The sequence below is a fragment of the Schistocerca cancellata genome, chromosome 2 (genome assembly GCF_023864275.1).
Source record: "Schistocerca cancellata isolate TAMUIC-IGC-003103 chromosome 2, iqSchCanc2.1, whole genome shotgun sequence".
NCBI classification, from domain to species: Eukaryota; Metazoa; Arthropoda; class Insecta; order Orthoptera; family Acrididae; genus Schistocerca; species Schistocerca cancellata.
In genome coordinates, this window is record NC_064627.1 from 374,284,490 (window position 1) to 374,297,392 (window position 12,903).

The window sequence follows — 12,903 nt, forward strand, 5'->3', positions numbered from 1 at the left end:
TATATATTTTACAATATAGGGGATGTGCTATGAGCCATTTCGAGCTTTTGAGCCTGCTCAATGATGACGAAAAGGTCGAAACTAATGTAATACCTCTAATTAATTATCTACTACTACTTACATATACCTTTTGTCGTCCTGTGGCATTCTGGCTGGCGCCTACGAGGCAGCCTCACGCCGTACAGCCCGGTACTGTGGGTTGTCCTAGCTAGGCGCCTGCCGCTCTACCGCAGCCCAATATGCCGGCACGGTAACTCAGCGTGTTCGGTCAGAGGGTTAGCTGAACTATGTAATAAAAATCTGAGTTAATAGATCAACACCGAACTGAAACTGGTGTCTTGCGACGATACAACGAACAGAAACGAACAAAATGAGATTAATAAAAAAAAAAAACAAATGTGCCGATGACAGCCGCTGCAATATCTGGATGCGCCACATGTGCCGGATACCGTCTCGAGCCCCGTAACACTGGAATCACTTCCTCGCCAGTCAGTGCGAATTCCAGTTTCGACATCGACTTTTCGATTCAACATCGGAAGTACGGTCATAGCGCAGCGCTCGGTAGTAGAAGCATTGTCTTCGCCAGTGCAGCCTACACCAACCGCGCCTTCGGTAGTGTTTCCCGACATTTACAGAATGAATGCCCATTTTGTACCTTCATTACTTGTGACAGACTTTCATCAGAACGGGACGATGTATATGTTGCCTTTAGACGGAAGTTGCTTCTTTTGCTAACGTTATTATGTGCTTTTCGTGTTAGTTATGAGGCTCTATTGTTTTTCTGTACCTGTGCACTTTTCTTTTATAGAGTGTGTGTCACCCACAACGGAAGGCAACGTTTCCCTGTCCCTCAGATCGCAACATTCCGTTTTACATGGAAAATTGGTCACCAGATCATGTTAGTCTGCTTCAGGAAAGTGGTGGCATCGTCAGAGAAGTGCTAAATATTTACCTGTGGTATTTTCTATAACAATAAAATATGCGAGATTTGATTAACACAAATAACGATCCCTAAAGCAGTAATTGTATTAAGAAAATTTGTCGTAATTTCCTATGGGACCAAACTCCTACGTTCATCGGTCCCTGGGCTTACACACTACTTAATCCAACTTAAAATAATTCAACGCTAAGGACAACACACACACCCTTGCCAGAAGGAGGACTCGAATCTATGACGGGGACACCCGGACGAACCATGACAAGGCGCCCCAGACCACGCGCGGCTCGTATTAAGAACTGACCTATTTATTCAGAGGTAAAATCACAACTGAGAAAATGGTGTAGTGGTGTTGTAATTTGTACACCCTGCAATAAAATTAACGTAACCACCGCCTATGTTCGACGTGAATATGCAATGACCACTCAGCGATAGTAAGTGGCAGGACTAGCAGTGGAGGATGCAAAACACTTGTCCGGGGACGCGGAAAACAGTGCAGTCGTTATTGTAATGTGGAAACGGAGCGATTTATCTGACGTCCAGAAAGATGTGCTCATTGGATTTTGAACCAAGGGCGGAAGCATTTCCGAAATACCAAATTTTGTAAATTGTTTGCGTGCCGCTGTATTTAAATGTATCGTGCACTACAAAACGGCGCTATCCAAAACTTGCGGTGAGGCAACTATGGGTGCATCACGAGCCATAGATTTCAGTGGTGTACGACGGCTGCAGACAGGTGTGACGGCAGATAGACACGCAACTATTGAGCAACTGGCCGCCAAGATAAAACAAAGGTGCTACCAAGTATGTCTCCTCGACGAGCGTTCATAGCACGTTGCTGCTTATGGACCTCAGTCTGCTTAATGCTCCCACGCTGACTGCTGCTCATCGGCGACTAAGGCCGGAATTTTCACAGCAGTACCGCAACTGAAAGAACAGTGATGACGACAGATGATCTTTTCAAGGAATTCCACATTTTATGCTCTGTTGGCGTGAAACGTCTGGAAGGAAAGAGAAGGGTTCATGCTGGAGGAGGGAGTATTATGGTTGGAGGAGGTTTCCATGGCATTACCTTAGTGACACAGTCATTCTAGAAGGCGTAATGAACCACCACATGTATGTATCAACCCTTGGGGGAAATGTTTACCCTTACATGCGTTTAGATTTTTCCTCGGCACACATGGCAGCTTCTAACAGGACACTGTAACGTGTCACACAGAGCACATGGTTCGTCCGTGTTTCGAAGAGCAGCAAGATGAGCTTACCGTACTCAAAAAAATGGTTCAAATGTCTCTGAGCACTATAGAACGTAACATCTGAGGTTACCAGTCCCCTAGAACTTAGAACTACTTGAACCTAACTAACCTAAGGACATCACACACACCCATGCCCAAGGCAGGATTCGAACCTGCGACCGTAGCAGTCGCGCCGTTCCGGACTCAAGCGCCTAGAACTGCTCGGCCATCGCGGCCAGCTTTACCGTACTCCTCTTGCCACCAGACTCCCCAGATTAAAACCCTGTCGAGAATCTATGGGACCACCTGGACTCGACAACTGTCTGCAGCCGTCGTTCACCACTGACATCTATGGCTCGTGATGCACCATGGTTGCCTCAACGCTGGTATTGGATAGCGCCGATCTATCATACACGATGCATTTAAAGTACAGCGGCACGCGAACAGTTTACAAAGTTAGGAAAAGTTAGGAATCTAGGAAATGCTTCCGCTTTTGGCCCAAAAGCCAATGAGCACATCTTTTTGGACGTCGCATAAATCGCTCCGTTTCCACATTACCATAACTATTGCATTGTTTTCCGCGTCCCCGGACAAGTGTTTTGCATCGTCAACTGCTAGTCCTGCCACTTGACATCGGTGAATGGTCATTGCATATTCACTTAGAACATATTCGGTGCTTGCATTAATGTTATTGGATGATGTATAAATTTCAACGACACTACACTATTTTCTCAGTTGTAACTTTACCTCTGAATAAATAGGTGAGTTCTTAATACAAACCACGCTGGGTAGCGGTGCAGTCTGAGGTGCCCTGTCACGGTTCGTGCCGCTGCCCCGTCGGAGATTCGAGTCCTCCCTCGGGCATAGGTGTGTGTGTGTTGTCCTTAGCGTTAAATTAGTTTAAGTTAGAGTAAGTAGTGTGTAAGCCTAGGGACCAAAGGCCTTAGCAGTTTGGTCCCATCGGAAATTACTACACATTTTCTTAATACAAATACCGCTTTAGCGTTCGTTATTCGTTTTAATCAGATCCCACATATTTTACTGTTCTAGAGAAAACCACAGGTAAATAAATGTTTAGCGCTTGTCTGACGATGCCACCATTTTCCTGAAGCAGACAAACATAATCTGGTGGCCATTTCTCAAAGTAAAACTGAATGTTGCGATTTGTGGGACAGGGGAGCGTAGCCTTCCGTTGTGGGTGACACACACTCTATAAAAGAAAAGTGGAAAGGTACAGAAAAACAATAGAACCTTATAACTAATATCAAAAATTTACAATAACGTTAGCAAAAGAAGCAACTTATGAGTAAAGGCAACACAAACATCGTCCCTATATGATGAAAGTCTGTCACAATTAATGAAGGTACAAACTGGGCATTCATTCTGTAAATGTCGGGAAGCACTGCCGAAGACGCGGACGGTATAGCCTGCACTGGCGAAGACAATGGTTCCACTGCCGAGCGCTGCGCTCTGACCGTACTTCCGATATTGAGTCGAAAAGTGTATGTCGACAATGGAATTCGCACTGACTGGCGAGTTGCTGCGCTGACACTCGTTAAGGTCGTCCGGCGGCGAAGAAATACTAGGAAGTGATTCCAGCGTCACGTGGTTCGAGACTGTATCCGGCACATGTGGCGCCTCCAGATATTGCAGCGGCTGCCACTGGAACGTTGGGCTGTGGTAGAGCTGCAGGCGCCTGTCAGGACAATCCGCAGTACCGGACTGTGCAGCCTGTGGCTGCCCCATAAGGCGCCAGCAAGAGTGACACAGGACGACAGAGATATAGGTAAGTAGTAGTAGATAATTAATTGGAGGTATTACATTAGTTTCGACCTTTTAGTCATCATCGAGCATGCTCAACAGCTCAAAATGGCTCATAACACTTCCCCACTATTGTAAAATATATAAAATAGGGCTGTGGAATGAATTGAGCCTAGCGCTTAACACTAGATTATTCAGTTCCTCCGTCTTCCCACCGCCAAAACTATTCTCCGGCTTCTGGTTTCCAGTCCACTTTCAGGAGAACATCATCCATAAGACCGCAGAGATTTCAATGGTTGGTAGTCGCTCTGTGGATTCTCAGCCGAGAAATCTTGAGCAACTGGCCAGTGTATTGCTCTAAACACCTGTCAGTATCTTCCAGAACCTTCCTGACTTCCTGCACGTGTCGGAGCGGTCAACGCTGCAATATGTTGTTATTCAGACTTCTAACAGGTGGTCAGATTAATGTGACTGGACAATGTGTAGTGCGTCCTTCTTGTATGGCGGCAACTGTCAAGACTGCATCAGACAAAACAGGAAAACAAGAGCAACGATACATCTGCCAAATAGAGCTTCCTGCCAAAAATAAACATCACAAAACAACGTAATTTGTCACGAAACTAAACTGATAGACCATAGTCACTAATGACGGAAGCCTGTACATAACAATAACAGCAGCATAAAGAAAGTTTCAAAGTAGATTTTTGTAATATATACAAATTTCTTTTATTAAAGCTGTGGCACACAGCGAAGGCTTGTTAATGCAGCTCACACGCTTCACTCACGGCAAACTGATTTACAGTCAACTGGGAGAAGACATATGTTATATAATCATTAAAAGGATTGGCTCTCTTGACTTTGTCTATTCGTTCGATCCTTAAAAGCTTCTCTACCAATGAGAAATGTTCTCATGAAGTAACACTTACTAAAGGCAGGCTGATACTTTACGAGACAAAAACTTGATAGCAAGAGTTGAAAAGTAATCCAACGTTATTTGATATTGTTCTTGTTCTAATTTCAATGGTGTAACAACTTGTTCTTATGCTATTTCATGGATAATGAACCATACAGCCTGGGATATAGGCCAGTGTCCATGGAATGGTGATACGCGGTACTTACTGAAATTAAGGAAACGTGGAAGGGAGGACCCACCAATATAACTTCCTTTTCACACTACCTGTTTATTTAACAATATACAATCTGTATTTTACAGATAATCGAAGCATTTAACAATAAAATTTTCTTTAACGAATTGAACAAATTTGCAAAATTCTTTTGATCTTAGACCTTACTTTGAATACGCTTTTAATTTTTGCAAAAGAAATCTGAAGTGCTGTACTGCAAAACAGCAAATAATATGACGATGACTACAAGACGGTCGGACCAGCAGCCCACCCGTTATCCGGTAAAACAACGATGTTTACTGCCGCGCTGGACAAAGTCTGTCTTATTAAATTCCCTTCTGCAACGCTAAAAAACGACGTAAGCACCATTTATGATAAGAGTCATTCAATAATTCAAAACAGATGACTGAACTTTTAATTTGAAAGCTGTACGTCGAAAGGTTTGGGGTTAAGATGCGCACCTGTGCTTAAAGATTAAAAAGTTAAGCAAACAAGATGACAATGATAAGGCTTCCTTCAACGCAACCAACCTCTTAATTTCAATGACAACCTAGGTGCGACTGAATCCCAACACATCCCTTTTGACAATTTTATTTTGACTACAGCCCTGGTGACAGTACGCTGTTAATATTTCCGAAGTTAAACTTATTGTCAGCTATTAAGACCGCTCTCAAGGAACATCTTAAAACATTGCTTATGAGCACTTATTGAGAACTCACTCCGCTGAACCACAAAAGCTAGCTAAAATGCATGAATAATGATCTGGTCTTTCAAACACAGAAACGAACAGTTTACTACAACAGGTTGTTCAAATTAAAACTAATGACTGAGAAATGCAATTACAATCAAAGAACTGAACCGGCTAGCATCTAAATCTGACAACAAGACCCCTGTTTTGTTTAACGGCAACCTGTGCCATAGTACAATTGTTCCGGCTTTATTTACGAGAAAGAGCTGATTACTTAGAACATTAATGATCGGCTACAAACCAGAGAGGAAACGCAATATAATAGTGGGACAAAATTTCAAACGACCACTAGTGTCTTAGTACAATACCACTGCCTATATTTACGACCCAAGAGCCGACCGAGTAAAACTCTGAGGGTGAGATACAAACCAGAGAATAATAAGGAGACAGGTAGACAATGAAATAAATCACCACGAGGATTACAGACTGTTACTCCCCTATATCAGCAAGCAGTTCCATGGGTCCACGGTGCGTCGCAGCTGCTACTGAGTTGTGCCGATGAAAGCCAGGTAGAAGAGGGCAGCCAGGCCACGAGCGGTCGTTCGCCACGAAATCTGCCAACCAATCGGCTGCTTCAAGTCGTTGCTGACCCCGGTGAAGTATTCCGGTATCTTGGCTCTGAGCAGGCCCTCTTTGGGCAGCTCGTGGCTTCGGCCGCTCGGACCTCGTGATCACCTGTTGTCGCGGCGCTACCGTCAATCCCCAAACTTCGTGTCCCACTCTCGGGCCAGTGAACCCCGTATATCTATCGGCAAGCAAAGACCTTCTAAGGAAACAACCGACAGATATCAGCTCTTCCTCATAGATATTTGCAATGGGGCCGTAAGAGAAATAGTCGATCCTGCACCAGTGGCGCCAGACCTGAACAGTCTACTAACTCAATGGCGCCACGGCTCAATCTCTCATTCTGATGTTAAGTTTCTCGCTGTCCTCATTTCTGCTACTTCTCATCGCTTTCGTCTTTATTCGATTTGTTCTCAATCCGTATTGTGTTTTCATTAGACTGTTCGTCTCGTTCTACAGATTCTGCAATTCTTCTTCACCTTCGCTGCAGATAGCAATGTCGTCAACGAATCTTACGACTGATTTCCTTTCACCATGAATTTTAACCCCACTGTTAAACCTTTCTTCTATTTTCTTTCATTTCCGTTATTGATTATTCTGTGTATACTATTACATGTAAATTGAAGGTGGGGGGGGGGGAGAGAAAGGAAAGGAAGGGGAAGGGACTATTGATGTCAGTTGCATCGCGAGTTGTTGCGGAACCAGCGGCGGCGAGTGAAAATATATGCCAGACCGAGATTCAAACGTGCATACTAGGCAGCTGCGTTAGCCACTGCGTCATCCGGACACAGTGTTTATCGCAGCCACGCGGACTATTCCAGGAGGCCTCTCGACTGACCCACACTGCCATCTAGCGCCACCTACCAACAGCCCCTGTCCACAGCCCACAGCCCCTGCTCGCTACTTGGAGTATCGCGCAGGAGGTCAGACGTAATCGAGCGTCCGTACTGAAGACGATGGATTCGCTGCCCATCGAGGCGAATCAATTATATGTGTAGATTTGCACTGCAGGGAGAAAAGACTGCACCCCTGACTTACACCACATTTTGTCCGAGCGATTGTTTCTTTGTCCTCCAGTGTCATCTTCGAGAGGATATAATACATGAATATATACTTTAAGGGACGTGAACATAAAACACAGTATTGTGCCTAATCGTGGTTTCTGGTGGCTGTATTACATCCACCTGTCGCTCTGAATGACGCTACAGGGGCCTGCACGTGTGGAGACGGCGCCCGCCGCCGCGAGAGCCGCGACCGCAGGCGGGCGGCGCCACGTTGAGCGAGCTGCACCTGGGGGCGGCCAGGGCGACGCTGGAGGACTTGCAGGCGCTGCTGCAGGGCCTGCCCGCGCTGCGCCTGCTGCGCCACTACCAGCTGGTGCGCGCCCTCCACGCGCTGCACGCCGAGCAGGCGCGCCGCGGGGACCGCCTGCCGCAGTACCGCCTCACCAACCTAGACGTCGACTTCTCTCACGTGGTAAGGCCCTGCGACGGAACAGCACTGCTACCCAAGTCTCACTACCTCACGCGGTCTTCTGAATTCTTGTGTCCCAAATGGTGGCACGAAGGGCGAGTCCTAACTAGGACTGTTGATATTTTTAAAAATATCGGGAATCCGATACATCGATATTAAAGAAAATATCATTATCTATCAGCTATCGGTATATAGAAGTAAAGTATTAAGTTAAACGTTGCAGTTTCTGTTAGTAGCTCTGAGCGCCGATTACGTCAACATTTTCCCAAAGACGTCTCCGCCCACCGTAAAGGCCTATGTTGTCATTTAGATTTTTGTTCCTCATTTTCAGCAACTTTTTTTGAAGAATGCCGATGTGAAGAAATAGCACGTTAGTTGCGTTAAAAATTGATTTTTAACACAACTATTGTGTTATTTCTCAACATCGTAAATCTTGTTATTCCATTCCCACAGCCTTCCCCCAGCGCACTCGGACTTCTTCTTTGTCCTATACTTGCTTCACACAGTCAAAGAAAGACTGGACGTAGTGAAAGTTCAAAAAGTAGTTAGACTCCTTCATACAGTGCAAATAAAAGTATATTCTACTACAATTCCGAAAGAACTCTTTCAAATATTAACCGAATAATACGAAAAAAATAATATAATGTAAAAATGTAGGCACACGATATTGCCATTTCGATATCGATATATCGATATTCTGGGTAAAAATGTCGTTTATGTACAGCAAAAATTTCTAGAAAAAAGCCCTGCAAACATACAGGAGGTGGACTAAAATTTGGAAAGACTAAATCGCAACACCTTACCATGACCAATATAGCGAATGAAACCCTTTGGCATTCACAACAGCTTCCAGTTGTCTCTAAATGTATAAATACGTATACTGCATCGCTGTCAAGGAATATTTGTACTATTTTTCTTGGAAAATACTATTACGTTCAGGTAACGACGATGAAAGCGGATACAGAGATCACACGTCTCTCTGTCGAAAGTAGGCCACAAGGACTGACTCTGTAATATTCAGATTGGTGGCAGTAAGTATGGAAAAACTAAAACGCAACACTTTACCATGCCTAATATAGTGAGTGAAACCCTTTGGCTTCCACAACAGCTTGCAGTCGTCTCGGAATGAATAAATAAGTGTCCTGCATGGCTGTCATGGGAATCTTGTACCATTTTTCCTGAGAAGTAGTGGTAAGTTCAAGAAACCAGTCCGTAATAATGCGAGCTGTGTCAGCAGGGGACCTGTCGTCTCGCAAAACAGCATCGCAAGTGGTGAACAAACATTGTACCATCACATGGACGTGATCAGCCGAAATGGTTGCATAATACGTCCTTACAGAGAAAGCTTGAGGCCCTTGTAATACGCCAGCACATATCACCGAACCATGTTTCACTCTTGGGACGTAAACTCGATCAGAAGTTGCAGTGTGAAAGAAGAATAATCCGACCAAATCCATCGCTCCTAATTCCAGGTTTTATGGCTTTGGCAGTGCGGTTTTCTATTAGGGCATTCGTATCGCCGGTAAGTCATTTTGGAATTCCAGATCGCCCTTTAGTTCCTTACTCACACAGCGCCCTTCGTGTTGTCTTGGTGTTGACACTGTTCGTGAGCGTGACATTCAGTTCTGCAGTGGATTTCGTAGCTATCGGCTCCTTATTTTTTGTCAAAATCCTCTTCAAGATGATTCATCATAAACTTTCCTTAGCATTGTGACTTAGGGAATTCAGTTTTCTCTGCTTTTGCAGTAAGCGTATAACACTCCTACCTGCTACTGTTATACCATAACCTCAAAACTGGAGGCAATTTGCAAAACAGAATTATTTTGTTGGATTAATAATGGTATAAAGCAACAGAACAGTGTTACCCTCTGAGAGGAATTTTGCTAGGTTGACCGTGTTGTTCCTAACGGAGGTGGCTTATCGGAAATGAAAGTCAGAATTACGTAAATATTTGAACAGTAACAAACAAAATTTTTCCTAGCTATACTGTTTATAGAATAAGGAAAACGGTCGCCAGCCTAATTAGGCAAGAGAAAGATTAACGTTCTCGTTTAAGAAAGTAGGTATAAGTAACTATAACTGATCAACGCAACCTATACTTTGTCGCACGCGAATGCAGTGAACTCTGACACATACATTTGTTTACGGTAAGATTGAAACTAACAGAGCAGCAGAAACAATTTGCAAAATTATAACAGATACCGTAACACACTATTACTTTCAGGGCTTACACAAAGTGAATGGTCTTTATAACATTACTATTAATATGCACTTCTAATACACAAGAGAGACAAACATGAGTATATAACGTTTCACAACTGCAGCTTCCTCACTTTTACTACAGTGAAACACAATGTTGACAAAATTGCAAGAAACTGACTCACCTTCTGGAATTTACTGCAGACAACAATGTGAACATTTACTTTATAAGCCTCAGTCTTAAGAACTTTTAATTTTGAAGTTAACAACAGCACTTTAATAAGTAGTTTTAATAGGAATATTTTCAGCAAACTACATTTACTTTAACTCACTCTCTTGCCACCTTAACTTTAACTTTCTTTTTACTATGTTGAAGAGGCATTAATGAGCAAAATATTAGGCTTTAATGTTCTTTTAGTAAGGACACTCGGATATCACTTTAGCTCAAACGGAGAGGAACCTGAGAGGTGGTATGATGAGGAGAAAAATCAGGGTAGGTACATAAATTCAGATATAAATTACCTTATATTTGAGCACACTAACACATCCATTAAGCTGATCCTTCACTGTACATCATTGTAATATTCCGATGTAATGATTGCGCAATGTGGTGGCAACTGCATGTTGTTAGGTGGAATTGCAGGTAGAATTGCTGGACTCTGTCATTTCTTGTTGGCGATGATTGATACCAATCCCAGAATATTTCCAGCTATTTATCCATTCTTCCGAGGCATTTGAAAGCGGCAGGAAAAGCCTCTCTCGGAACCAGCACAATATGCATCTTTTAGATGGCAGTGCACAGACTCGTAGCTCGTCCCCGACTCGTAGCTTGTCCCCGACTCGTAGCTCGTCTCCGACTGGTAGCTCGTCTCCGACTGACAATCAGTTCCACCTTTTCTACGTAGGCCAACCACAATTAGCGCGCGCTACACAGTTCCGTTCCCGAGGGGAACCACTACACCTTTTACATACAAACTAACTAAGAACCCTAACTGAGGATCAGCAGTTTACATAACAGTAATCAAATACATTAAATAAAACAGAACATTTGCACATATTGACATTTCTACAAAAAATTATTCACACAGAAATTACAATTATATACAGTAAGTTTTGTTCCCTCCAAATGGGACAAAGCATTTAAACGACAGATATTCTACAATACATAGAATCAGACCATGACTCAAAGTTCGTACAAAGAAAGGAGTATACAATTTTATGTTATCGATTCAAACACATTTACAGAAGATCAACAAGATGAAACAAAAGCAAAATAAATCAGTAGAGCATTAGAGCTATGGTGTTACAAGCAGTATAAGTCTTCGACACAATGTCTCTTGAAACACCAAACACTTTGGCTGCTTTGGTTACGGAACCACTCATCATACTAGCACCAACAATTTGTCCATGTTTGAATTCGCTTATTTCCAACATAATGCACTCACAACAAACCAAAACACACCGACTGTCCGGTCAGGATAGTGTAGTTGCTGCTTTCCTCCTCCGCCTCCCCCCTCCCCCCCCAAGTCTTGAACTTTGAATTGGCATTTTTGGGGTAAGCAAAACATAATCAGCTTTGTCGAAAACTTTCTTAACAACAGGACACTCAGTACGTTGACGGAAATTGATACTGTCCAAGTTCCTTTGCGTAATCATCTATAGACCACGGAGAGACAATCAATGGCAGCACGTGGGTCGTGGAAGGAGGCCCGAACGCCCGGCCGGGACAGCGGCATTAGGCTGCCGGTGCCTTGCACAAGCGCTATGCCAGTGTCAGTGAATGCTGACACGGCTGCAGATCGTTGTCAAGGCCACGCTGCGAGACTCTTGCGCGACGCTCCCGTCTGTGACTATAGAACTGTGGAGAGTTTGAGAGGCACAAGAGGCTCCGAACTCGGAAGTCGACATCTGAGAGGTGATTAATGAATCAACTGTGGCTCTTCAGCAGATAATAAACGGAAGTATGATTTGGCCGCGCGACAGTCTAATTGCTCAAAAAGGGCCTTCGCGCTGACCTAAGGGGTACGTGTAAATAGGGCCTAGGTGAATATTTTGTGTTCTACTGTTGGCTGCGATGCGACATAGCAGTGGTTGCCGCAAAACTGGGTCGGACCTTGTGTGACGGTGTGCTGCTAAGACGTTACACTAATGGTAACCAGTACACCATTGATTCGGTCAATTGTGATGAATCTGAAAGAATATCGTACTTTGGTACCATTACAACATATTCTCCAAAATTGATTGGTATGATCCTTCGAGAATTTCTATAAATGGACCACTTCGTCTTCTGGTGCTCTAAATGAATTCAGTTAGTCACCTGGAGACAAATGCACTTACATTGCGTCTTGAGTTTCTTCATACCAGCGTAATTAGGCATCTATGTCCTATTTGTGAGGTTATCTTATAGCTAAGTCTATAGCTCTGTCCATTAACCACCGAGCGAGATGGCGCAGTGGTTAGCACAGTGGACTCGGACTTTGGCGGACGACGGTTAAAATCCCCGTCTAGACACCTCGATTTAAGTTTCCGTGATTTCTCTAAATTGCCCCAGGAAAATACCGGAATGGTTGCTCTTGAAGGATACAGCAAATTTCTTTTCCTTGCCTCCTAAATTGGAGTTTGAGCTCCCTTTCTGAAGACTTCGGTGCTGTCAGGACGCTAAACATCTTCTTTCCGGTTTGTTTATTAAGCGCGCCATTCAGTCAGTTCGCAATTAGTCAGTCTCATGACTTCCACTGTCGAAGTGTCAAATACTCACGTATTACCATAGCCTTCGATGGACGAAAGTGTAGTGGCTTGGTAATGGTTCGTTGACTCTAGCAAAACGTCGTTTTCCATCTGCCCGCTTTGTGTAGTGCTCAT

General features: G+C 43.8%; 1 protein-coding gene across 1 annotated transcript in view; it reads left to right on the forward strand.

Moving 5' to 3' along the window:
• LOC126154162 (uncharacterized) overlaps positions 1-12,903 on the forward strand; it is a 262,805-nt gene that overhangs the window by 167,839 nt on the left and 82,063 nt on the right. Inside the window, exon 5 of the mRNA XM_049916119.1 lies at positions 7,578-7,845. Coding sequence (XP_049772076.1) covers positions 7,578-7,845 — 268 coding nt within the window. The remainder of the gene's footprint in view (positions 1-7,577; positions 7,846-12,903) is intronic.